Source organism: Pan paniscus, chromosome 19, assembly GCF_029289425.2.
Source record: "Pan paniscus chromosome 19, NHGRI_mPanPan1-v2.0_pri, whole genome shotgun sequence".
Lineage (NCBI taxonomy): Eukaryota > Metazoa > Chordata > Mammalia > Primates > Hominidae > Pan > Pan paniscus.
The window spans coordinates 96,083,432-96,111,159 of NC_073268.2; the positions used below are offsets into that span (position 1 = coordinate 96,083,432).

General features: G+C 51.2%; 2 protein-coding genes across 14 annotated transcripts in view; one reads left to right on the top strand and one right to left on the bottom strand.

Moving 5' to 3' along the window:
- Window positions 1-11,941, bottom strand: part of TBC1D16 (TBC1 domain family member 16) — a 100,938-nt gene extending 88,997 nt beyond the window's left edge. For 6 of the 8 annotated variants that reach the window (XM_063599445.1, XM_063599443.1, XM_034943039.3 and 3 more), the window contains exon 1: window positions 11,855-11,941. The gene's annotated coding sequence lies outside the window, so the exon portion shown is untranslated. The remainder of the gene's footprint in view (window positions 1-11,854) is intronic. The other 2 variants (XM_055102210.2, XM_034943038.3) reach the window with 1 other exon arrangement.
- Window positions 11,942-12,029: 88 nt separating this feature from the next.
- The window catches only part of CCDC40 (coiled-coil domain 40 molecular ruler complex subunit), a 66,860-nt gene continuing 51,161 nt past the window's right edge, over window positions 12,030-27,728 (top strand). For 2 of the 6 annotated variants that reach the window (XM_063598801.1, XM_024926103.4), the window contains exons 1-7: window positions 12,030-12,756; window positions 14,175-14,238; window positions 15,864-16,322; window positions 23,137-23,260; window positions 24,445-24,623; window positions 25,761-25,844; window positions 25,919-26,138. In XM_063598801.1, coding sequence (XP_063454871.1) covers window positions 12,728-12,756; window positions 14,175-14,238; window positions 15,864-16,322; window positions 23,137-23,260; window positions 24,445-24,623; window positions 25,761-25,844; window positions 25,919-26,138 — 1,159 coding nt within the window. In that variant the 5' untranslated portion in view covers window positions 12,030-12,727. Of the gene's footprint in view, window positions 12,823-14,174; window positions 14,239-15,863; window positions 16,323-23,136; window positions 23,378-24,444; window positions 24,624-25,760; window positions 25,845-25,918; window positions 26,139-27,728 lie in introns of those variants that run through there. The other 4 variants (XM_063598798.1, XM_003818255.4, XM_063598799.1 and 1 more) reach the window with 4 other exon arrangements.

Consider the following 27,728-nt stretch of genomic DNA (forward strand, 5'->3'; position numbering starts at 1 on the left):
GCAGCCCTCGGCGACTGCGGGCGGGGCCCAAATCCCTCGCCGGCCGGCTAAGCAGAAGCGGCTTTTGGCTTTTCCGCGACAAAGCGCAGCTCCGGGCCAGATGGCCCTGCCCGGCCCTACCCGCAGCCCCGGCCCCAACCAGAGGCCCCACTTCAGCCCACCAGGCAGGACTGCAGCGGGGCACGCCCCACGGACCCCAGCCCCTTGGAGATCCCAAACCCCATACCTGCTGCTCCCACCCCGGAGGAGTCAGAGGCCGAGAAGCACACACACCATAGACCACACACCACACACCACACACACCATAGACACACATACCACACACCACACACCATACCACACACCACAACACACACCATAGACACACACACCATACACCATAGACACACATACCACACACACCATAGACACACACACTACACATCATAGACACACACACCACACACCATAGACACACACCACACGCACCATAGACAAACCACACGCACCATACACACACCACACACCATATACATACACACCACACACCACAGGCACACACACCACACACCATAGATACACACACCATAGACACACACACCACACACCATAGACACACACACCACACACCATAAGCACACACACCACACACACCATAGACATACACACCATAGACACACAGACACACATGCCATAGACACACATGCCACACACGACACACCATAGTCACACCACACATACACCAGACACCAAGACACACACACTACATACACACCATAGACACACATACCTACCACACACTACAAACCATAGGCACATACACCATAGACAGACGCACTACATACACACCGTAGACACACACCACAGATACATACATCACAGACCACATACCATAGGTACACTGCATAAACATCACACACACACACCACACACCATAGACACACACACTACACACACCATAGACACACCACACACACAACCCCATAGGCACACACCACACGCTACACACACACCACAGACACACACACCCACCACAGATGCACACATACCATGACACAACCAGGCACACACACTATGACACACACACACACCATGACACACAAACACACCATGACACACACCATACACACACACTATGACACACACACACATACCATGACACACACCCACATATACACACAAACACCATAGGCACACACAATGACACACACAAACACACCAGGACACACACACCATAGACACACACATACCATGACACACACGCACCCCATGACACACACCACACACAGCCACCCTCTGCTCTACCAGCTTTGCCTCTGTTCTCCGACAGCGCCAGTGTTGACACGCCAGAGGCTGCCTGGGCCCCACTCCTTCCCAGCTGTCTCCAGGATCAGGGAAGCCCCAGGCGGATCCGGGCCGCAGGAGCCTCCCTACCCAGCCCCCATGCTTGGGTCCATAAACACAAGTCAGCCACCTGTCCCCGGGCGGCAGGAAGTGCAGGCTCTGTGAGCTGGAGGAGGGGGCGCCTAGGCTCTGAGGGATGAATAAGGGGCCTGGCAAATGCCCCCGAGAGCCCTGGAGAGTTTTGCAGCAGCCCTGGCGCCTGGGCTTCGGGGCCTGCCTGCTGGGAGCACCCCCCTGCTGGGAGCAGCCGCCTGCTAGGAGCACCTCCTTGCTGGAAGCACCCCCCTGCCAGGAGCCCCCCCCCACCCACCCAGGAGCACCCTCCTGCTAGAGTGCCAGGGAGACACTGCTGCCTAATGGCCAGGAGCTTGCCCAGGGCAGTGACTTCTGGTCCACTTCTGTCCCTTGATTGTGTCCCTAAGACCCAGGGACCCTGGAAGGTTCACCTGTCGGTGTCACACGGTTCCTTCTTCACACAGCAGGAACAGAGGTACAGAGAATGGCGTCCAGGCCTCCTTAAGGACTCTCAATCCATGAGACAGGAAGCCCCACAGGGAAGCAGTGGCCCCCCGCCCCCTATCTCCTCACATACAGCACTCTGTACCTTCTGCTGATTTTTCTGTAAACCTAAAACTGCTCTAAACAATAAAGTCCGCCACGCAGAAACTGCACACGGATGTTGAGAGCAGCTTTACTCATAACTGCCAACACTCAGAAGCAACCGAGATGTTCTCCAACAGCTGAATAAATAAATAAACTGTGATACACCTAAATAATGGAGGATTATTTAATACTAAAAAGAAAGGGGCGGCCGGGCATGGTGGCTCACGCCAGTAATCCTAGCACTTTGGGAGGCCAAGGCGGGTGGATCACCTGAGGTCAGGAGTTCACGACCAGCCTGGTCAATATGGCAAAACCCCATCGCTAATTTAAAAATACAAAAATTAGCCAGGCATGGTGGCGCACACCTGTAATCCCAGCTACTCAGGAGGCTGAGGCACGAGAATCACTTGAACCCAGGAGGCAGAGGTGGCAGTGAGCCAAGATTGTGCCACTGCACTCCAGCCTGGGTGACAGAGCGAGACTCTCTCTCCAAAACAAACAAACATCATCTTCTGGGGGAGGGGGGAATCTATTAGTTTAAAATAAAAAGAGGCTTGAGATCAGGAAGCTTGCATCCAAAGAGGTGTGGAGGAGGCGTGGACGAGGGTGGAGTTGTGTGGACCAATGCCGAGAACAGGCAGGCACTAGAGGCAGGCTGAACAGAGCAGAGTCAAAGACAACATTTGGTTCCTGGACTGAGAACCCAGCTGCCGGCAGCCCAAGTTGTCTGATGGGAGAGTTTCCTAATGTCCTTGAATCTGCAAGATGCAAGACTTTGAATGGCCCTTGCCCACAGCAGTATGGAGCAGTCGATGCCCATGACCTTAGGGACCTGGAGTCCTGCGGGGTTTGAGGGGGGCAAAGAAAACCATTCGTCCTGGGAGGCAAGGAAGCTGGATGTCAGGAAGGCTGCCCCAGTATGGAACTCAGAGCAAGGGGGACATCCAGGTTCCCTTCTGCAGGCCTGGGGCTCTTCCTAGGGGCCAGATGCCTTCTCATGAGTACACGAACAGAGGCAGGGGCAGCCAGCAGAACTCCTAAGACACAAAATGACTGAACACTGGAAAGGGAGCTAAGACAGACCTGCAGCAAAGAACAGACACCAGGCTTTTCCAATCTATAGGAAGGACTCAGAGTTCATCAAAATCAAAATAGCAATGCAAGATGCTCAAAGCACCTTGTGGCAATTATTACAAATCCCCTCCCCAAATCCTGAGAGATGAAGATGGATAGAGAAGCTGAGGAGGCTGGGCATGGTAGCTCATGTCTGCAATCCTAACAGTTTCGGGAGTCCGAGGTGGGCGGATCGCCTGAGTCCAGGAGTTTGAGACCAGCTTGGGCAACATGGTGAAACCCCGTCTCTACAAAAAAAGCAAAAATTAGCTGGGCATGGTGGCATGTGCCTATAGTCCCAGATACTCAGAAGGCTGAGTCAGGATAATCGCTTGAGCCCAGGAGTTCGAGATCAGCCTGGGGGACGTGGAGAAACCTCGTCTCTACAAAAAAACTTTAAAAATTAGCCAGGCTTGGTGGCCTGTGCCTATAGTCTCAGCTACTCAGGAGGCTGAGGTGGGAGGATCGCTCGACCCTGGGAGTTGAGGCTGCAATGAGCTGTACTTGCGCCACTGCACTGCAGCCTGGGTGACAGAGCAAGACCCTGTCTCAAAAAAAAAAAAAAAAAAAGAGGCCGGGTGCAGTAGCTCATGCCTGTAATCCCAGCACTTTGGGAGGCTGAGGCGGCAGATCGCTTGAGGTCAGGAGTTTGAGACCAGCCTGGCCAACATGGCGAAACCCCGTCTCTCCTAGAAATACAAAAACTAGCTGGGCATGGTGGCAGGCGCCTGTAATCCCAGCTACTTAGGAGGCTGAGGCGGGAGAATTGCTTGAACCCGGGAGGCAGAGGTTGCAGTGAGCTGAGATCGCACCACTGCACTCCAGCCTGGGCGACACAGCAAGACTCCAACTCAAAAAAAAAAAAAAAAAAAAGAGAAGCAGCGAAGGGTAGATCCTTGACAATAAGAACCCCCCATTCTCCTCAAATGCATCCACTTCACATTTGTATTTTGAAACGGTGACGTCCTTGTCGGTTTGTGTTTTCAATCATAAGCTCCCGAGTGCATGACACCTCCGAGACGCTCCTTTTATAATGTGCCTCCCAGAATGCCATCTTCGTTAAGGTTCCAAATGCCTTGTTTTTGTTGATGGAAAGGATAGCAATGCCAACTTGGCAGTTGGCACAAAGAATTCACAGATGGATTGAAGCCAGGATCTACAACTTGCATCAGCTTGAGTGTACAAAAAAAAGAAAAGAAAAAAAGCATAGCCGGGAGCAGTGGCTCACGCCTGTAATCCCAGCACTTTGGAAGGCCGAGGCAGGTGCATCACCTGAAGTCGGGAGTTCATGACCAGCCTGGCCAACATGGTAACACCCTGTCTATTAGAAATACAAAAATTAGCCGAGCATGGTGGCACACACCTGTAATCACAGTTGCTCGGGAGGCTGAGGCAGGAGAATCGCTTGAACCCAGGAGGCAGAGGTTACAGTGAGCCGAGATGGCACCATTGCACTCCAGCCTGGGTGACAGAGCGAGACTCTATCTCAAAAAAGAAAAAAAAAAAAAAACGATTTTAGAAGGCAAAAAGTAAAAGCGTCAATACTGATTCTAAACCATCAGCCCGGGGCATGATGACCAGTTGATTTTTTTTTTTTTTTTGAGACAGAGTCTCGCTCTGTCGCCCAGGCTGGAGTGCAGTGGCACAATCTAAGGTCACTGCAATCTCTGCCTCCTGGGTTCAAGCAATTCTCCAGAGTAGCTGGAATTACAGGCGCGCGCCACCACACCCAGCTAACTTTTGTATTTTTTTTAGTATAGACGGGGTTTCACCATGTGGGCCAAGATGGTTTCGATCTCCTGACCTCGTGATCCGCCTACCTCGACCTCCCAAAGCGCCGGGATTACACGCGTGAGCCACCGCCCCGAGCCGACCAGTTGATTTCTGTGCTGCTCAAAGCCATTGGTGACCAGTAGGTAGGGCCAGATTTCTGCAAAATAGGCCATTGTGTAATTTGAAAGGAAAGAACAACTTGGCCATTCCTCAACAAAAATACACAGGCTCATAAAACAAAAAACTGTGCAGAAACTCCTCCACCAGAGAGTCATTCTTTCCCAGAAACCTGCAACTCTTTAAGAATTAGAGCACCATTGAGAAGCATGGAGTCGCAGCACCTGCAGCTGGCAGGGGTGTTAAACTGGTGATAAAGGTAGCTGAAGTCTGCTTCCAGGACGAGAGCGCTTTGAGGGGGCTGGAGTAGGGGGAGCTGCCTGCAAGGTAAAGACGTGGGAAACCTCAGAAGCCCTAAGGAGAGAGGGGCGGGCAGGGGAGGAGAGGGGCAGCAGATCTATTCTTTCACAATGCTGTTGGGAACCGGCCAGGCTGTTGGGTTGGAGCTGACACAGGGCGCAGCTGTGGGCCTGCTGTTAACCACACATGTTCCCTTCCCGTCCCCTAGGAGCCACTTGGCCACTGAAACTTGGCCTGGAGCAGCCAAAGATTTGGTGACTCACTGTGTGAGCAGTGGGGGTGGGTCTCCTCTAGCAAATATTCACAGGGCATGAGGTTAAGACATCTACTACCCGAAATTCACTGCCCAAGATTTGGTGACTTATACCCTAGAAAAGAGAGTCCTCCTCAATGTAGAAAGTGGCAAAGTCACCAGCAAACCAGAAATGAGCAAACACAGATAAAGAAATGACACAACAGTCTCCCCTCTTGTCTCCTTTTGAAAGCCCTCATTCCACGCGTATGAGCTTCCTACGGCTGCTGTGACAAATGACACAAACTTAGCAGCTACAACACAAATGCATAACCTTACAGTCCTGGAGGTCTGAAATCTGGAATGGGTCTCACAGGGCTAAAACCAGGTATCAGCAGGGCTGGTTCCTCCTGGAGGCTCTCAGGGAGAGTCTGTTTTCTTGCTTTTTCCAGCTTCTAAAGATCACCCACACTCCTTGCTCTCGACCCCTTCCTGCATCTTCAAGGCCAGCAGTGGCCGATCGAGTCCTTCTCATACCTCATCTCTCTGACCCTGACTCTCCTGCCTGATCCTGCGATTGCATCAGGCCCACCCATATAACCCAGGATCACCCCCCATTTCAAGGTCAGCTGCTGAGCAACCTTAATTCCATCCCCAACTTGAATCCGTGGCCACGTAACATACCATATTTACAAATTCCCTGGATTAGGACATGGGCATCTTTGGGGGCCATTCTTCTGCCAACCACACCAAGCCGAGGACACTGTAAGGAACTGATTTCCAACTCGCGGGGCGGCCTCTGACCTGCTCACCCACTGACGGTGAACCCCCCACGCAGAGTGACTACTCTTTTAGCAGTAGGATGAGGACCGAGGCCTAGAACCCAGGAGAGGAGCGCGCCTGGGCCCCGACGTCCCTGTGAGGGCAGCGAGAATGGACACAGGAGGGCTGCAGGTTCATGACCAGGACCTGCCCGTGGAGGCTGCCTCCACCTAAGGTCTTGGTTTCCTGTCCTGGCCTAAAGGGCTCCAACAGTTCCCAAACAGGAAAACAAAAAGAACAGAGGTGCAAAAGTCTCTTCCAGAGCCCTCCTGGAGGTAGCCTGGAGCCACTAGGAGAGAGGTATCACCCCAGCCTCTTCTCTTGCTCACTCTGTGCCGTGCACCGGCCTCAGGGCCACCTTGGGTTAGGGCCCAGGATGCAGCGGTCAGCAGGACAGACCTGGTCCTGGAAACCCATGGAGCTGGCAGTTCCCACTCACCAGAGGGACGCAGCCCATGCCCACTAGTGACAGGCAGGGGCAGAGGCAGAGGCAGGCAGGGTGTGGGGGCCACGGGACGCAGCCCACAGCCGATTATTCCCATGGCCATGTCACTGCCAGACTGCTCAGGGAGCAACACGCACTGAGCCCGGTCACCTGGCACATGGCCGGCAGAAACTGGTTCATCTGCTTTGCCCTCAAAGCCCAAGCAACAAAGAACAGGGAAACAGCGACACCTTATTAAACACGAGCCAGACACACGCAAACAAGGATCGCGTTGCCCCCGCTGCAGAACGTCTGCTGCTGGCATGCCTTGGATGAGGCCCCAGCTTCCTCCACCTGCCCAGAGCCAGGCAGGGGCCCTACCCATCTTCCTGGGAACCCCTGGCTTTGCGGGTCAAAGGGCGATATGGAATCCTGTAGGCAGCCAGGATCAGGACCCAGTCCCCGGGCAGCAGGCTTGGGGAAGGTAGCTCCTTCAGTCTCATCACGAGGATAATCCCCTGCGGGGCCGCCATGATTTCTCCTCGCAGCTGCGCTGAACTTCAAGTTACAGGATGAATTGAGAAAATAAAGATACCGGCTGCACACAGAAGCCACATTCAGGATACACCCGGAAAGCCTGGGGCCCAAAGATGAGCCTCTATGCAGAAGCGAGAACGGGACATCAAGTTGTGTTTAAAATGAAGGAACTAGGGCTTGGGGCATTCACTGCAGTGCTGGGATCTTGGACCATAGGGAAAGAGGACCCCTGAGAGGCTATAACGGGGCAGGACCATCACCAAAACGGTGGTGAGGGAAAACCTGGTGGCCTGTGCGGCTGTGACTCTCCTTTTGCAACTGTCCAGCGGTCACCCTGATTAGCACCCACTCCCTGGAAAACCCCAAAGCCTCTGCCTCCAAGGAGAGACCATCTGCCGTTTGTACACCCTTGATAGTAAATTGTAAAATCCCATTTCCCCCGCAAAGAGCCAAGGAAGTCAGGCCTGGGAGAAGAAACTCAACTCAGAGGTGAGCCTGGATCTGGGACTAAGGAAAGACTAAACACAAAGGGTAAGGGAAGATGCAGACCCAGCCAGGAAATCAAAAACTGCCCTGAGTCTGGCTCAGGTACCTCCTGCTTCTATGCTGTGCCTGTAAACATGGAGGCCTAAAGCTTCTCAGCATCTGTCAGTGAAGGAGCAGCGAATGCACCGCAAAACAAAACTGAAACTGGGGGGACATATTAACAACACCCAAAAGCAACACAACTGATCTTGCTTTGAGAAGGCATTTTAGTTACAGAAAATAAAAGGCAAAAGGCTGTCAGATGACATCTGTAAAGTTCACCCTTTCCCCCACTTCCAGAAGGCTAGAGTAATGATGAACTATATTGGAGCATTGAATTCAGGCTCACTCAACATGCAAAAAGCAGCACACGACTGAAGTGTGCAAGCCAGCATGGACGCGGGCTTGGCACCCGCCGTACGGTGGCTTCATAGTGACCAATCCAGAAAGACCACGGAGAAAATACTGCCACATCTCAGCGTCTGCAGCCCATACAGGCAAGCAGACACATGTATCACCTTCCAACGCCTGCGCAGACTCACCGCCCAAGGCTCAGCAACAGAAGGGCAGGCCATTCCGACTGGACAGTGGATTTGGATTATTTCTCTTTTCTTTCTGTTATTCATGTGTCAGAAGACACCACGGGCAGAAATCGAACTTAGTCTTACAGTGGCCCGATTTCTCTCATCCTTTGAGGATGGTTATGTAAGTTCCGAAGACAGAGTAAAGAACGTATTTCAAATCAGATGCCACCAGACAGCTCATAAAAGCAGATTTATTAGAGATGCAAGATCAGGTGCTCAAAGGACAGATAGGATAAAAACACCAACAAAGCCAACAGGATAAAAAACACCGCCGCTGAGGTGAACGGAAAAAGGCCTCCAACATCATTGCCCCATATTTTTGGGAAGGGTGCAAATGTGTGCTCTCTCCTGTGCACTGGCCTCATTAACAGCAATATAATGCAAACGCAATACAAATGGTGTACAATTCGATCATAAAATCATCCTCTGCGCTGTCACCTTCACATCCCAGAGCCACCCGCCCCCGGTGCTTAATGCTGGATGAAACAAAGTAGCTAATCTTACAAGAGAATTTAGGCCTGTGACAAAAATCAGGGTCCCTCAGCCAGGGAAGAAGGGGAGCTAAAATTTTCACAGGAGGTGGTGTTGCCAGGCAACCTGATCAGCTCTGCTCCCCATAGCATCCTGCAGGGACCCAGCCCCCGGTCAAGCTGTAAAGATAAGAGTACACATATGCACAAATAGTAAATCCTACATCTGCCTGGAATCACTTTCCACCTCATGGACCACACAAAGGGGAGTGAGGAGTCAAAGCACAAAAACAAAATGTTTTGTGTCAATCTAGTTAAATGTGGAAAATCCAAATAACGGTCATTAATAACAGTGTTAAATGACCATTTGACATTACTTACCACATCCTAAATGGTAACTCAGGATGTGTCAGGAATTCAATGCTTTTCATAATCCTTGCACGAAGTCTCTGAAGTAGGTAGTATAGATGGGGAAATTAAGGCACTGAAGAATTAACTAAGTGCCAGAGGAGTTGGGGTTTTTGTTGTTGTTTTGTTTTTTGTTGTTGTTGTTTGTTTGGGTTTTTTAGGTTTTTTTTTTTTAAGCAGAGTCTCACTCTGTCACCCAGGCTAGAATGCAGAGGCTGGTCATGGCTCACTGCGGCCCTGACCTCCCGGGCTCAAGCTATCCTCCCACCTCAGCCACCCAAATAGCTGGGACCATAGGTGCCCACCAGCATGTCCAGCTAATTTGTTCATTTTTTGTAGCGATAGGGTCTCTCTAGGTTGCCTAAGGTGGTCTTGAACTTCTGGGCTCAAGTGATTCTCCCAAAATACAGGATTATAGGTGTGAGCTACTATGCCCAGTCCAGGATTTGTATTTGAAGCCAGCAGCCCATCTTTCTATGCCATGTTCTTAACCACTGCACCTTATTACCCAAAACTGTGGACAGAGACCAGTGCAATTGTAGGTAGGTTCTGCAAACTCAATGACTTTATCCTGAAGCCTGGGGGATGCTTTCCAGACTGAAGTGAACTGAGAATAGCAGCTAGTGGTGACATGGGATTAGTCCCACCTCCTTGCACTGTTATGAACCACTTGGCAGAATGTTTGTATATGAATGGTGGGCACCCTCTGTAAGACAGAGGGCAAAGTGGTACAACGGTTTTCTGGAGCTGGGACGTCCTGGGCCTAAGGCCTAATTCTGTCACTCCTAACTGCATGAGCTTGGGAAGTTACTTCTCTAAGCGTCAGTTTTCCCATCTGTAAATGGGCATAACTGCAGTCCTGACTTCATGAGCTTGTTTTGTGGGTTAAGTGAATTCATGCATGATAATTAGGAACTACTAACGCAATCACCAAAATTGCTAGAGGATTAAATAATTCCACAGATAAAAACTTTTTTTTTTCCTTTTTTTTTTTTTGAGACGGAGTGTTGCTCTATCACCCGGGCTGGGGTGCAGTTGCACATCTTGGCTCACTGCAACCTTCGCCTCCCGAGCTCAAGCGATTCCCCTGTCTCAGCCTCCTGAGTACTGGGATTACAGGCTCACGCCACCACACCGGGCTAATTTTTGTATTTTTAGTAGAGATGGGGGGGGGGGGGTTTCACCATATTGGCCAGGCTGGTCTCGAACTCCTGACCTCAGGTGATCCGCTCGCCTCGTCCTCCCAAAGTGCTGGGATTACAGCCGTGAGCCACGGCGCCCAGCCATAAAAACTTTCGCCATAAAAACTTTCGTTAGCCATAGTCTCACCATAAACATGCCACTTACAAAAAATATGCGCACAATAACCACGCTCAGGATGCAACCAACAGCCATTAACGAACTTTGTAGTTAATACTAAAAGTTACTCCTCACTTTATTTACAAAAGCTTTCATGGTTCTTAAAAGTGTTTAGTATTCACCAATTTTACTGTTAGCGTTTCTAATGAGGATTTTCTAAAACTGAGGCATGGATTTGAAAAAGTGTTCTGATCAATCAGTAACAGATTTGGAATGGAATCTCCAGCCCCCAGTCTTTGCGCCCACCCTCTGGCAATATGCCGCCTTACGTGAGCATCTTTAAGACTGAGTTCCCTTTTTATTCCAGATAAAAGAATTAGGAGCCTTCTGGTAGAAAAGAAAGCAGATCTTCAGGATCAAGTCGCAGAGGCTGGCCAATCAGCCCAGCTTCTCATTTGAACTTGACCCAGACAGTAAAACAAACTTTACCATAAGGCGAGACTAACTTTTGTTATGTCTTTTCTATTCAGTTCCTATTTCTGAATCAAATCTGAACTACTTTGTGGCCAATATACGACACCAGCTTCCGAGTGTGGGAATCACAGGATTTCAGGATTCAGCGGCTTCCGGCAGGATCCCCTAGGTTATGTTTAGCAATCTTCAATTGCCTTTCCTTTTTTTCTTTCCTTCCTTTCGTTCTTTCTTTTCCTTTTTTTTTTTTTCCCCCCCCAAAGGAAAGAACAAGGGAGCCCAGGCGGAACGGAAGTGAGTATCCCGACACGCGGATCTTAAACAGCCCAGACCACCAAGCCCGACAGGCCGGGAAAGCTGAGCGCGCGCTGCTGGGGGGACGCACACTTTGGAGGCTGTGTGGGCGCGCGCCGGCACCCCACAAGTTCTCATACGTCTGCTCCGCCGATTCAGCCAGACAAAGACCGCAAGTTCCCCGGTCCACCGCTCCAGACAGGCGGGGACCAGTCTCCCCGAATTAGGCCCATTCCGGGCCCGGGGTGCCCTCACTCGCCGCGGGGAAAAGTCCCTAGGTGCCCCTCCGTGATCCAGGTCCTCCCACAACGCTCCCGCTCCTGCTGGCGCCCTGCACCCCGAGGACGGCGGCCGGACCCCGGCCCCTCCCCGGTCCCGCGGCTGCAGGCCCACGCGCCCCACGCGCCCCCGCCCCAGCTCCGCCGAGGGGGCGCTGCTCGCTGCACGGTGGACCCCTCGGACCCCGCCCCCGCGGCCCCGTCCGGGCCCCGATACCCACCCGGGTCCCGCTGCGGGGGCCGGATTCGCGCCGGCTCCGAGAGCCGCCACCGTCGCCTCCGCCGCTGCCGCCGCCAGTGAGGCGCGGCGGGGCGGGGACGCGCGGGGAGGCCCGGCCCCCGGCCCGCCCCCGGGCCCGCCCCCGGCCCGGCCCCTGCCTGCCCCGGCCGGGCTCCCCGCCCACCTTCTGGCCCAGCCCTGGGCCCAAGCCTCTAGTTCCCTGCTGGCCCTCCCTCAGGCCTCGCCGCGTCCCGGCCTCGGGGACTGTGCCCCGACCCGAGCCCGGCGTCCCCGAGGGAAAGGCAGGGCTTCTCGGACGCTCCGCGTGCGCGCTGGCCCTCCGCTGCCGCCCTCTGCAGGGAGATTTCTCCTATTTCGGGCTAGGAAGGGAAGATACGCTCCGGAAGACCCCCCGGGCGTCCATGCTTCCCAAGGAGTCTCCGTAGGACCCCTGGAGAAGGGCACTGGAGCCCCCTAGGGCAGGAGATGGAAAAGCACTGGCCATGCGCGGGGTCCCCGGCCCCCGGTGCCCCCAGCCCGCCTGCCATTCCCGGGCGCTTAGCAGTCCGGCGTCCCCAGGTGCCCGGCAGGTCCCTTCGGGACCTCGAGCCGCCCGCTGGGCACACGCTGACTCCGCTGTCTCTTTACGGAAATTGAGTGCAGCCAAGGCGGGACCCGGGCGCAGAGAGCGATAAAGGAAAAGCATGGTCGTGCTCTAATCATTACAGTCTAAGGGACGACACGTCGAGATGGCGCGCGCCTCTGCGTGCGTGGAGATGGCACAAAGGCCGCGCCGCCCCCGGCGGCCCCCGCCCTCGCAGCGCGCGTGGTCCCGGCCCAGCCGGATGTTGACAGCGTCGCCTAGCAACGGGAGATGGCGGAACCGGGCGGCGCTGCGGGCCGGTAAGCCGGGCCGAGGGGCAGCGGGTCTTGGAGTCGCCAGGCCGCGCTCTCCGTTCACCGCTCCAGGTGGCCCCCGCGTCGGCTCCTGCCTCGCCCCTTCGCCTCCACTCCCCCTTCCTCTCGCCTGTGTCCCTTCTCTCGCCATTTTGCTGGCCTTTCCCATCCACTGCGTTCAGCCCCTCACCCCCCCGCCAACCCTTCTCACTTCTCCCCTCCTGTCCCTTTGTCCTCTCTCGGCCTCCCTCTTTCCCCTACTCCAAGCGCGCGACTCCCTCTAAAACCCGGGACCGCTCGCTCTGTAGTCACCATGGCAACCACTCTGCGTGGCGGTCCCTGCGCGCAGTCCTCCTAAGAGTAGAGGGCTCTGCAGGGCGCGGGGCTGTCGGATGCTGCCCCTGACCTTGCTCCGGGGCCACTCGCTGTGGCCGGAGACCAGCCCGGCCCCGCGCCTCCCTTCTGCAAGGACAGATCCCCTCTCGCAGGCTTGGGGGCGACCCGCGATGGGAGGGGTCCCTGCGGTTAGGCGGCCCCGCGATGGACCGCGGTCACCGTCCTGGGGCCTGGGTGGAAGCACTGAGCGCGCACAGGGAGGGCGGCTGAGTGAAGATCCCTGCCACCGGGCCTCTGCTCGCTTAGGCTCTGTTTAAAAGGATAGAAACGATTGGAAAGAGTTTGGCCTTTTTACCTTTGACACATCGGTATTGTTTCATTTTTTTTTAAGGTGGGTCTGTATGTATTGACATGGAAAGACTAAAGGTATTATTAATAAAACGATAGGCATAAATGTAAAAGGGTAGGTATACTATGATCTCTAATTCAGGGTGTGTGTGTGTGTGTTTAAAACATAGAAAAATGTTGAAAGAATGTAGTCCTAAATGTTACCAATGATTATCTTGGGAAGGAAAGGGAAGATCACAGGGAACTGTCACTGTCTGTCTCTTTGAACATATCTATATTCCTTTGACAGATAAAAATAGCTTGAATCTTTAATTTTTTAAAAAAGCTATATATATATTCTTGTGCTACGTAAATCGTGGAGAAACTCAAGAGTCCCCAGAACACTTACTCTGATCGCGCTACTTTCTCTACGTTGTATTTCTTTTCCCCAGTTTTGTCCCAGACACAAGTTATATTTGAGGTGACTTTTCTGGGGTGATCTAATCCTGCTGTTCCTTCGATGTTTTAATAATTATATTTTTCATTCATTCATGGAGCTTTGCTTTTGTGGCATCTCCGCCACCTGACAGGCATGATATAGTGCTATGGTTCCTGACAAACAGGACAAAGTCGTGACAACAGCCTGGGGGTGGCAGAGAAGTAACAAGTAAATAAACAGATATGCAGAATTCAGGAGGGGATAAGGGCCAAGAAAAAGAAAGCTGTTGCTTGAAACTGTTCAATTGTTTCTCTAAAACCAGGTCCCATCCGGAAGATGGATCGGCTTCTGAGGGAGAGAAGGAAGGGAATAATGAAAGCCACATGGTAAAATTCCCTATGGGAAGTTATTCCAGGCTTATATTTACTAGGAATTAAAGAGAATCAGAGTACAGGCACTGTGGCTCACGCCTGTAATCCCAACACTTTGGGAGGCCAAGGCGGGTGGATCACATGAGGTTAGGAGTTTGAGACAAGCCTGGCCAACATGGTAAAACCCCATCTCTACTAAAAATATAAAAATTAGCTGGGCGTGGTGGTGTGCACATGTAGTCCCAGCTACTCGGGAGGCTGAGGCAGGACAATGGCTTGAACTCGGGAGACAGAGGTTGCAGTGAGCCAAGATCACACCATTGCACTCCAGCCTGGGTGACGAGTGAAACTCTATCTCAAAAATAAATAAATAGGCCGGGCATGGTGACTCACGCCTGTAATTCCAGCACTTTGGGAGGCCAAGGCAGGCAGATCACGAGGTCAAAAGATCGAGACTATCCTGGCCAACATGGTGAAACCCTGTCTCTACTAAAAATACAAAAATTTGCCAGGCATGGTGGTTCACGCCTGTAGTCCCAGCTACTCGGGAGGCTGAGGCAGGAGAATGGCTTGAACCTGGGAGATGGAGGTTGCAGTGAGCCGAGATTGTGCCACTGCACTCAGCCTGGCGACAGAGCAAGACTCCATCTCAAAAAATAGATAAATAAAATTAAATTAAAAACAAATAAATAAAGAGAATTAGGACTTGGTCAAGTATATTGTATGATGACATTATCTTGCACCAGAACAAACTCAATTCAGTTGAAGAGAGACTCATTTTCTTCCTACCCCATTCTACAGTGTCAGTGATTAGTCAGGGATGCAAAGGATGTCCAACTTTGGGTTGCCCTGAGTTTTTCGGAACTCATTTCCTGTAACGAAGGATGCAAAAATGATTATGAAAAGCAGAGAGGGCCAGGCATGGTGGCTCACGCCTGTGGTCCCGGCACTTTGGGAGGCTGAGGCGGATGGATCTCTTGAGGCCAAGAGTTCAAGACCAGCCTGGCCAACATGGTGAAACCCCATCCCTACTAAAAATGGAAAAATTAACTGGGCATGGTGGTACACACCTGTAGTCCCAGCTACTTGGGAGGCTGAAGCAGGAGAATCGCTTGAACCCAGGAGGTGGAAGTTGCAGTGAGCCGAGATCACGCCACTGCACTCCAGCCTGGGCAGCAGAGTGAGACCCTGTCACAAAAAAAATAAAAAAAGAAAGAACAGATAAACTGAAGCATGAAACATGATTTTTTTTTTTTTTTGAGACAGAGTCTCACTCTGTCTCCAGGCTGAAGTGCAGTGGCACGATCTCAGCTCACTGCAACCTCTGCCTTCCGAGTTCAAGCAATTCTCCTGCCCCAGCCTCCCAAGTAGCTGGGATTACAGGTGTGCACCACCATACCCAGCTAATTTTTGTATTTTTAGTAGAGACGGGGTTTCACCATGTTGGTCAGGATGGTCTCAATCTCCTGACCTCGTGATCTGCCTGCCTCGGCCTCCCAAAGTGAAACATGATCTCTTAGTGATGTTGAGAAGGGTATAAATGCAGTTTTCCCATTGATATAATTACACTATAAAGAATAAAACCTCACAAGGTCCTTTATACTTTGTTTCCTGATTTTTTTCCTGCCACACCTTTACAGGTGTCACCACCAGAGAAGGATGATGGCCAGAAAGGTGAAGAAGCTGTCGGTCGCACAGAGCATCCTGAAGAAGTCCCAACCCAAGCGGAAGCTGCAATTGAAGAGGGGGAGGTCCAGACAGAAGGGGAAGCAGCAGTGGAAGGGGAAGAGGAGGCTGTGTCCTATGGAGATGCTGAAAGCGAAGAGGAATATTACTATACAGAAACTTCATTCCCGGAAGGGCAAATCAGTGCTACAGATACGACTTACCCATATTTCAGTCCTCCTCAGGAACTGCCTGGAGAGGAGGCGTACGATAGTGTTAGCGGGGAGGCTGGTCTCCAAGGCTCCCAGCAAGAGGCCACCGGTCCACCAGAATCCAGAGAAGGGAGGGTCACCTCCCCAGAGCCATTCCACGGAGTCTTAGGCCCGTCAGATCAAATGGGCCAGGTCACCTCTGGGCCAGCAGTGGGCAGATTGGTGAGTAGCCCTGACTTCTGTTTTGTGGCAGTGTCGCACGGCCCACGGGGTTTGTCACCCTATGTGAGGAACTTGGGAATACATTATAAATACAAATTGCAATCCCTGTTAGAAATGTCTTAGCAAGGCTGGGTGCGGTGGCTCACGCCTGTAATCCCAGCTACTCAGGAGGCTGAGGTGGGAGAATTGCTTGAACCCGAGAGGCGGAGGCTGCGGTGAGCCAAGATCGCACCATTGCACTATAGCCTGGGCAACAGAGTGAGACCTTGTCTCAAAAAAAAAAAAAAGAAAAGAAAAGAAATCTCTTAGCAAGCTTAGGTCTCAGGATTCACGGTCAAATGCTGAGAGATCCTGGACTCTGCTTCAGTGTGCCCAAGCCCAAGGCTGGGGGCCTCCATAGCCGCCATCCACGTAAGGGCATCCAAGTTCCCAGGCTTCCAGAGCAGCATTGTCCAATATGGTCCATCAGTCACATGTGGCTACAGAGAGCTCTCCAAATGTGACTAGCGAGCTGGAGGAATGGAGCTTTTAACTGTTTAAGATTCTAATTTCCACTTAAATAGCCACCTGTTGCCAGTGGCTGCCATAATGAATAGTGCAGTTCTAGATAAAAACAATGACAATAGCTGCGTTCTTACATTTTTTCATTAATTTTCTTTAAACAATCACAAAGTTACAGAAAAAAATGGAGTACAATAAAAGGGATCTTTTATTTTCTTAAACACTGGAGAGTGAGTTACGGATCTGATCACCAAAGCCTTCGAACGCTTCTGTATGTTTCCCACAAACAGCTGGGACACAACCATCAAAATCTGGAAATTGGGTCGGGCGTGGTGGTGCACGCCTGTAATCCCCGCACTTTGGGAGGCCAAGGCAGGTGGATCACTTGAGGCCAGGAGTTCGATACCAGCCTGGCCAACATGGTGAAACCCCATCTCTACTAAAAATACAAAAATTAGCTGGATGTGGTGGTGCATGCCTGTAATCCCAGCTACTCTGGAGGCTGAGGCAGGAGAGGCGGGGTTTGCAGTGAGCCGAGATCGCACCACTGCACTCCTTCATGGGCGACAGAGCAAGACTCTGTCTCAAAAAAAAAAAAAATTTCTGGAAATTGCCTTGCTTCATTTCCAAGGAATGCTCAGGCCTCATTCAGGGTTCACCAAATGTCCCAATGACGTCTTTTGTAGCAAAGAGATTCAGTTCAGAATCAAACGTTGCCCTGAGTGCTCATATTTCTGTAGTCTCCTCAATCTTTCCTTGACAACCTTGACCCTTGTGAAGGTCATAGGCCAGCTGTCTTGTAGAGCCTCCCTCAGCCTGGATTTGCCCGGTGTTTCCTCATGATGGGATTAGGGTCATGAGGCTTTGGTGGGACTATCACGGAAGCGACGTGGGGCTCTCAGTGCGTCCCACCAGGGATGTAGGATTCCAGCTTCCACCATTCCTGATGACGTTCACTTCAGTCACCAAATTTAAAAGCACCAAGATTCTTCATTGTGAAGCGACCTTTTACTCCTTTATACTTAATGAAGATTTTGTGGGAAGGTGCTTTTTTCTTTTTTGGTTTAAGATAGGAAGGCGAATACTATTTAGAATGAGAAAAAAATTGTAACAGATTCCCACCAGTTATTGAGGACTTCTTATATTTGCTTACAAACGTATACAGGTGTTATACAACTTTTGGCAGATTTATCCCTAAGTGTTTCTCTTTTTTTTGAGATGTAGTCTTGCTGTGTCACCCAGGCTGGAGTGCAGTGGCATGATCTTGGTTCACAGCAACCTCTGCCTCCCGGGTTCAAGCAATTCTCCTGCCTCAGCCTCCCAAGTAGCTGGGACTACAGGCACACACCACCACACCCGGCTAAAATTCGGTATTTTTAGTAGAGATGGGGTTTCACCATGTTGGCCAGGCTGGTCTCGAACTCCTGCACACAAATGATCCGCCTGCCTCAGCTTCCCAAAGTGTTGGGATTACAGGTGTGAGCCATCGCTCCTGCCCAGTATTTCACATTTTTGATGCCATCATAAATGATTTCCAATTGTCTGTGGCTAGCATATAGAAATACAATTGGTTTTTGTATACTCACCTGATATTCTGCCACGTTGCTAAAGTCCCTCACTAGTTAGACTAGCTTGTTTGTAGAATCGGTAGGCTTTTTCACAAAGATAATCATCTCATCTGAGAAAAAAGGCAGTTAACTTCTTCCTTTCCCATCCAGATGCCTTTTCTTTCTTTTTCTTGCCTGATTGCATTGGCTAGAACTGCCAGCACCATGTTGAATAGAAGCGGTGAGAGCAGACCTCTTGTCTTGCCCTGATCTTACAGGAAAAGCATCAGTCTTTGACTGTAAAGCGCCATGTTTGCTGTGGGTGTTGCAGATGCCCTTTATCGGGTTAAGGAAGTTCCCTTGTATTCTCGGTTTGTTGTATGTTGTTGGGTTGTTTTTTTTTAATCATAAAAGGGTATTGGGTTTTGTCAAATCCTTTTCTGTGTCTGTTAAGAAGACTGTATTTTCCTTTTTAGTTAGTTAATTTGGTAGATTACATTGATTGATTTTCAGATGTTCAAGCAACCCCGCATTCTGAGATAAACACAGGGAGCCACTTTGGAGTGATGTGAATGTCGGTTCCTCATTAAACTCTTGGTTTATTTATATTCTTACATCTGCATAGACTCAGGGCTCTCCATGTGATTCACTGGGTTAGAACCCATTACTGTCATTTTGTATTTTGATGCTCAATTTGGCCAGTGAGGGCCCATTTAAACCAGCCTTTGTGTGATCGGACGCACCTCCATCCTTCTTTGAGGGCTTTCTTGCTTTCTGCCATAGACTGCCCAGCCTTAGAATCAGACATTTCTCCAGGAGCCCTGTTTCTGTTAGTGGAAAATAGAATTTAGAAGTTATCACTTGGGTGCTGGGGTCCTCATTGATGCTGGGGTGTCACTGTCCCCAGGCCCTCTCAGCGGCAGGAGATAGGGCCTGTGTGCGTGTACTGTACGTACTTCCCCCACATTTATACGTACACCATGTACACAGACATTCGCTCACATCTATATTTATTGGAACACACCCCTGCGGCCGGCCTTGGCTCACAACAGAACCTCTAATTCCATCTCACCTCCATAAGGAGCCCCTCCTGGTTTTCTCCTCTTCCTTTTTTTTTTTTTTTTTGAAACAGAGTCTCACCCAAGTAGCTGGGACTGCAAGCACTCACCATCACACCCAGCTAATTTTTGTATTTTTTGTACAAGGGGGCGTCTCACCATGATACCCAGGCTGGTCTCGAACTCCTGGGCTCAGTCAATCCTCCCTCCTCAACCTCCCAAAGTGCTGGGATTACAGGCATGAGCCACCACGCCCGGCCTCCTCTTCCATATTTGTAGCTCCTTTCTCCAACAGGGAGAAGCCTGGCCCCATGATCCTTACTGTATTCACTGATGTGGTCAATCCCCCTGGATGTAACCTGTCTCCCACTTTCACTGCCTTGGCTGCCCCCTACTCCCAGCATAGCTTAGGTTTCAGTTGTTCTACAAGGGGAGATGGGAGTGTGGAAGGGAGGCAGGGAAAGAGGATGCTTTATACTTCTGAGCACTGACTATGGGCTAGACACTGTTCTGTGTTGTCTTAGCATCCTGACAACCCTACGAGGTAGGAACTATGATTGTGCCCATTGTACAGATGAGGAAACTGAGAGGTGCAAGGTCATTGCATAGTCACCCAGCTGTTGCGGCAAACGGTAGCTCTTGCTTCAAAGCCACCATTCTGAACCACAAGGCACCCCCATCCCTCCTACTCCCCTACCCTGGGAAACCCAGAAGAGTTTCTAAAAGTCACTTTGGAGAACAGCATGATTCAGTATTTGGTGAGCCCTAATTAAGTTTTGTGATCACAAGTGACAAATATAAAACCAAAACCAAAATCTTATTTTAAGAATTTATCAACAACAACAGGCCAGGCCTAGTGGCTCATGGCTGTGATCCCAGCACTTTGGGAGGCCGATGCAGGCGGATCAGTTGAGGCCAGGAGTTCGAGACCAGCCTAACCAACATGGCAAGACCCCATCTCTACTAAAAATACAAAAATTAGCCGGGTGTGTTGGTGCACACCTGTAGTCCCAGCTACTCAGGAGGCTGAGGCACAAGAATCGCTTGAGCCTGGGAGTCAGAGATTGCGTGAGCCAAGATCATGCCACTGCACTCCAGCCTGGGAGACAGAGCGAGACCCCATCTCAAAAACAAAACAAAACAAAAAATATATATATATATCTCTCTCAACAACAGCAAAACCAGTGTCTTCACCTTTGTTTAAGTGAAGTCTAGGTCACTTGTTGCTCTGTAAACCCGATTTTCATCCTTGGGCCTAATTTCTAGAAAATACACTGGGAAGTAGTTTTCAAATATGATTGAACAAAGGGCAGGGACAGCCCCTGAGCGACCCTTGCTCCCCACCTCCCACTGGCTCTCAGTCTTTGGGACAGTGTGAGTGGGACTTGTGTCCAGTTGTGCACATGGACACCCAGAAACCTCTCATTAGGAGAAGCCGCTGCTGCACACCCTGGAGATGGGTTTTGACCCTGGGCTCCCATTAATGTTGTTATGGCTCCAGATGCCTCAGAAATAATTTCCAGAGTCAACACCATCTGCGGAAGTGCCGTGAGACAGTGCATGGGCTGGAGACAGAGACAGCCGGCGCTGAACATACCTGGGGCTGCCCGTGCAAACTGGGGCAAGCCCTTCAGCCTCCATGTGGCTGCTTTACTATGGAGAACAGAAATGACTAGAACCTGACTTGTGGGGTTATGGCGAGGGTGGCATGAGATGAGCTTTGTAACAATGTGTTGTTTGTGGGCAGCAAAACCCTGACTCATTGTCTGGGTTACTAATATCCAAGAGTTCATCATCAGCAATAATTATTGTCAATAGTCGTAACTGCAAAAGTCTCTTTTAAAGCTAAAATGGACGCCGGGCACAGTGGCTGTAATCCCAACACTTTGCGAGGCCGAGGCGGGTGGATCACTTGAGGTCAGGAGTTCGAGACCGGCCTGGGTAACATGGCAAAACCCCGTCTCTACTAAAAATGCAAAAATTAGCCAGGTGTGGTGGCAGGTGCCTGTAATCCCAGCTACTCAGGAGGCTGAGGCAAGAGAATCACTTGAACCCAGGAGGCGGAGTTTGCAGTGAGCCGAGATTGTGCCACTGCACTCCAGCCTGGGCGAGAGCGAGAGTCCATCTCAAAAACAACAACAACAAAAAACCCTGAAAAACAGAGCTGGGGAAAGGCATTAAGGGGAGGGCTTCTCATAACAAAAACTATCACAAAAGACTCTGCAAACCCCACAATGTTGCACAAAGATCATCATAACCTTTCAAAAAAAAAAAAAAACACTTCTGCTAGGACAGCTGCCAGCAACTGCCTGTCGAAACTTGGGCTGATGCCACCCTGTTATTGATCCTTAACAGCCAAGGAGAATTATCGCAAAACAATTATGTAATCCTCCTCATTTTTCCTTTGTCAACTTTCATCTTCCTTTACCTCCCCAAATACAAACATAATTTACTATGACACCCGTATTCCCATCGCAATGCCCTATCCCCAAATAAATGTCATTTTCCTTTACAGAACCTCTCTCTGTTTGTTATTTAGGATGATACATTGCTCAAAATTTAACATAATTGTTAAAGTAATAGGAAATCACTTGGATATAAAAATCATCATTTGACTTTTGCAAATGTCCAAAATGGAAAACATCTAACTCTCCCCCGCCCAGGGAATTCAGAAGTGGTTCCCCCAGCTCACACCTGTAATCCCAGCACTTTGGGATGCCAAAGCAGAAAGGCTGAATGAGGCCAGGAATTTGAGACCAGCCTAGGAATCATAGCAAGACCCCACCTCTAAGTAAAATATTAAAAAATTAGACCAGTGTGGTGGTGTGCACCTGTAATCCCAGCTACTCTGGAGGCTAAGGAGGGAGGATCACCGGAGCCCAGGAGTTGGGGGTTGCAGTGAGCTATGATTGCAGCACTGCACACCAGTCTAGGTGGCAGAGTGAGACCCTTACTCAATAATAATAATAATAATAATAATAATAAAAGAGTGGTTTCTGCGTGTCTGCATCTGTAGCTAAGTGTAAACACCCAGGCATGAGAATGCATGGGTCCTGGGATCTTTTGCTCCCACATGCTGAGCGCCTCGAGGATGGGAAACCACAACTCTGAGCACCCTCTTCATGAAAGCATGCGGAAAAGCCTCGGCTCCTGGCCAGGGTCTCCCAAGAGGACTGTTTCCTCTTCTCTCCTTTCAAACCAGCCCCCTTTAGGGAAATTTCAATAAGAAAATGTCTTCCCTTCATAAAAACACCTGGCTCGATTTTAACTTTATTTATTTATTTATTTTTGAGAAGGGGTCTTGCTCTGTTGCCCAGGCTGGAGTGCAGTGCTGTGATCTCTGCTCACCGCAACCTCTGCCTCCCGGGTTCAAGCAATTCTCTCTCCTCAGCCTCCCAAGTAGCTGGGATTACAGGTGCCCGCCACCGCACCCAGCTAATTTTTGTATCTCTGGTAGAGACGGGGTTTCGCCATGTTGGCCAGGCTGGTCTCGAACTCCTGGCCTCAAGCGATCCGCCCGCCTTGGCCTCCCAAAGTGCTGGGATTACAGGCATGAGCCTCGTGCCCGGCCAGGTTTTTTTTTAAAAAAACACACAGGTGACTATATTTTGAGTCTGACAACTTTCACAAATGTAATGAGTTAAAATTGAATAACTTCTCAGTGGCAATTAAGCCCTGTTGACTTAGTTTTGGTTGTTCTTGCCATAGACAGGATCCACAGAGGAGCCCCAGGGGCAGGTGCTCCCAATGGGCGCCCGGCACCGCTTCCGGCTGAGCCACGGGAGCGACATGGAGTCCTCAGACCTGGAGGAGTTCCTCTCGCAGGAGCCAGGTGCCACCCACCCGCTGAGGTCACCCTGCCCTGGCGATGAGCCACCTGCACAGGCCAGGCCCTTCTGTGCAAGGGACGCCACTCGTTTGTCATCCGTTACCTGTTTCCTGAGTGGCTGTGAGCTGAAAGAGAAAAATCTTATTAACAGATACGGATAACATTTATTGGGCATTTACTGTTTTATCTCATTTAATCCTAACAGTGACCGATGAAGTAGGAATCATTCTCCATTTAACAGACAGGTTCCCTAAGGCCATTAAGGAACTGGTCCGATTAAGTGACAGAACACGGCCTTCGCCAAGATTCAGTGACGCCCAGCCCCATCCCCTGACGGCCATTTCTCACGGGCTCCTGGTCTCAGAGCGAGACGTGCCGTGACAGCACCCCCAGGCCTGAATCCATCTGCTGGCTTTCAAAGGCTTTCCAGAACCCCTGTCTTCTTACGTAGTCCCAGTATCCCAGAGTTGTGGATGTGGGAGGGCAGATCAGGCAGTTGCAAATTCCCTGTGGTACCGACCTGCAGCCAGTCCAAACCTTTCATTACTTGCAAATGACATGAAAACAGCACGTGTCTAAATTAGTAAAAAACAAGCCGGGCGCGGTGGCTCACGCCTGGAATCCCAGCCAAGGCTGGTGGATCACCTGAGGTCAGGAGTTCGAGACCAGTCTGGCCAACATGGTGAAACCCCCGTCTCTACTAAAAATACAAAAATTACCGGGCGTGGTGGCGGGTGCCTGTAATCCCCAGCTGCTCGGGAGGCTGAGGCAGGAGAATCGCTTGAACCCCGGAGGTGGAGGTTGCAGTGAGCTGAGATCGCGCCACTGCACTCCAGCCTGGGCAACAGAGCAAGACTCTGTCTGGGGAAAAAAAATATTGTATCCAATCCACTAGTTAAGTGACCACCTTTCTATTCACTCTTTATGTGTAAAGAAAGCCTCTCAAAAATAATTTCCTTCCTGCCTACCTTTAAAACGGGACGCTTTCTCTGGGATGCATTGAGTCAGGGAATAGAAGATGGGGTGAATGATGTTTCTGACCCACAGACCGTTTGGATGCTTTTGCTGTCACTTTCCCATCATGCTGCATGAGGCATGACAGCAGCTGTGCCATTGATGCCCCAGAATAGAATCACTGAGGCTTCTCTCCAGCAGCTCCTCAATGGTGTCGCTATCTCTCCCCCCAGTGATCCCCCCAGGGGTGCCCGATGCCCACCCCAGGGAAGGAGACCTGCCAGTGTTCCAGGACCAGATCCAGCAGCCCAGCACCGAGGAGGGGGCCGTGGCAGAGAGAGTGGAGTCCGAGGGGAGTGACGAGGAAGCAGAAGATGAAGGGTCCCAGCTGGTGGTTTTGGACCCAGACCACGTAAGGAAGCCTTCCCAGGTTTTGCTTTTGCCTACATGGATGGAGAATGACTCAGGCCCCTTTCTCTGCCTGCACTGTCTCCCACTCCTGACCCTAAATGCTGTACTTGTATCTCGCCTGTTCACTGCACCGTTTATTGGCACTGATTGACCTGCCTCTTCGTAGGGTACTCTCCTCTGAGGTTGGTACAGGTAAGGCCTGTGTTTCTCAACCCCGGCACCACTGCCCCGTGGGGCCGGGTCATTCTGTGCTGTGCCTTGCGTGGTGTTGAACAGCATCCCTGAGCACCCCCTGCTACATGCCAGGAGCACCACCCCCCCGCCTTGGTTGTGATCATCAAAAATGTCTCCAGGCTGGACGTGGTAGCTCATGCCTGTAATCCCAGCACTTTGGGAGGCCAAGGTCTGTGGATCACCTGAGGTCAGGAGTTCGAGACCAGCCTGGCCAACATGGTGAAACCCCATCTCTACTAAAAATACAAAAAAAAAAAAAAAATTAGCTGGGCATGGTGGTGAGCACCTGTAATCCCTGTTACTCAGGAGGCTGAGGCAGGAGAATCGCTTAAACCCAAGAGGCGGAGGTTGCATGCAGACAGCCAAGATGGCACCAGTGCACTCCAGCCTGGGCAATAAGAGCGAAACTCTGTCTCAAAAAAAAAAAAGTCTCCAGTCATTGCCAAATGTTGGCGGTGTGGGGCCCATCTTGGCAGCCACTGCCTTGAGGGCACCAATTGGATCGCAGCTCCCTGCCCCACCCACTGGCAAGGGGAAAAGGCAGATGTTGATTTCATTTACCCATCAGGACAGCTGCAGAGCTCCAGGAACTGCCGGAAGGAGCTGGGGGCTGCACGGGGAGGTTCTCTCCCCAGACCACTGCTCCACCCCACCCTCTGGCCCCAGCTCACCGTCATTTTGCCAAAATATGCACACAGTTCTCTGCAAGTGCCTCAGATGAGACCATGAGGTGCCTTTAATTTGTGGCTTCCAGAGTAAGAATCCCAAGCAGAAGTAGGGAGCACTCCACACGGAAGTCGTCTCTGGCCCACCAGAGGGAGACCTGTGGCCACCTGGGCTGAGCCCTGGGTCGGGCAGGAGGGTAACCAGGAAGGTAACCACCTGTGGTTTTCCATTGTTCTAGCCCCTGATGGTAAGATTCCAGGCTGCCCTGAAGAACTACCTGAACCGACAGATCGAAAAGTTGAAGCTGGACCTCCAAGAGCTGGTGTGTATCCGTCCAGTCTCCCACCCTGGTCGGATGCCTGCGTCCTGGTGACCCTGTTTCTCTCTTTGGTCCAGGTTGTGGCTACCAAGCAGAGCCGAGCCCAGCGGCAGGAGCTGGGGGTGAATCTCTATGAGGTGCAGCAGCACCTGGTACACCTGCAGAAGCTGCTGGAGAAGAGTCACGACCGCCACGCAATGGCCTCGAGCGAGCGCAGGCAGAAGGAGGAGGAGCTGCAGGCCGCCCGCGCTCTCTACACCAAGACCTGCGCAGCTGCCAACGAGGAGCGCAAAAAGTGTAAGGCAACCCGGCGGCCCCACACGCCATCCGGTCCTGGAGGGTTTCCCAGGGGTGTCTCCATGTACCATGGCCAGGCATCTAGAAAAGTAAGATGTGTGTGCATCCTGGAGGGGTTCCCACCCTTTTTAGGAGGGGAAGGCACATAAATCAAATGTCTTTTTGTTGTTGTTTTTTGAGATGGAGTCTCACTCTGTCACCCAGGCTGGAGTGCAATGGCGTGATCTTGGCTCACTGCAACCTCCCCCTTCCGGGATCAAGCCAGTCTCCTGGCTGAGCCTCCCAAGTAGCTGGGATTACAGGCACCTGCCACCATGCCTGGCTATTTTTTGTATCTTTAGTAGAGACGGGGTTTCACCATGTTGGCCAGGCTGGTCTCGAACTCCTGACCTCAGGTGATTCACCTGCCTCAGCCTCCCAAAACGCAGGGATTACAGGCATGAGACACTGCACCCGGTCATAAATATGTTAAATGGCACCTGTCAGGGCAAAGCAGCAAATGCTGAAGCTGCTAACAGCCAGAGTGTAGAGATTCAAAACTGGGAGAGATGGGTGAGCTGCAGAGGTCCAAGGATAGATGAGACCAGGAGGCAAGAGCAGACCAGGGGTGATGGAGGGTTTCGATAGATGCGAATGTGAGGGTGAGGCACGACGGTCAGACCATGGCCCAGGGCCTGACCGCCGTAGGATGTGTGCGGCAGGTCAGTGGGTAGCTTTGAATCAGATGAGACAGTGGGGGCTACGGCACATGCTATGCAACATTACCGATAAAGCAACGTCCTTGCACAGAGCTGGTCATGTAGGTGACCGGGGACAGTGGCTTCCTCTTGTGACTACGGAGTTTTTCAGTCTTTATGCTTTTTGATGTTTTCAACTTTCTCAATCAACTGTGTATTACTCTTATAATGGGGAAATGACCTACACAAACCTGGAGGAAAACAGAAACATGGCTATCCCAGCTGTTCTGGAAAGAAACATTTTAAACCCTGAGAAAAGTGGAAGAGGTTCTGGAAATTTCAGAGTTAGGGTAAGTGGGCACTTATCAAGCACCTCTCTTGGCTGGGCGCAGTGGCTCACGCCTGTAATCCCAGCACTTTGGGAGGCCGAGGCGGATGGATCACGAGGTCAGGAGATTGAGACCATCCTGGCTAACACAGTGAAACGCTGTCTCTAGTAAAAATACAAAAAATTAGCCGGGCGTGGTGGCGAGTGCCTGTAGTCCCAGCTACTTGGGAAGCTGAGGCAGGAGAATGGCGTGAACCTGGGAGGTGGAGCTTGCAGTGAGCCGAGATTGCACCACCGCACTCCAGCCTGGGCGACAGAGCAAGACTCCATCTCAAAAAAAAAAAGAAAAAAGAACCTCTCTCCAGTTAGCATCAAATGAACAGAAAACAGTAAAAGTAAAGAAAGTGACATCCACGCTGAACTGAAAGAGCCACATCCTCCAGAAGTAACCAAATTTACACCCACCTGAAGGTAGGGACCTGCTCCCCACACCTGCAGTGAGGCTGGAGCCGTGGAGCTGGGGTGGAGCGCCCTCTGGCTCCCCTCTGCTAGGGCTTAAAGAGTGGGTGGGATTCCGAAAAGATC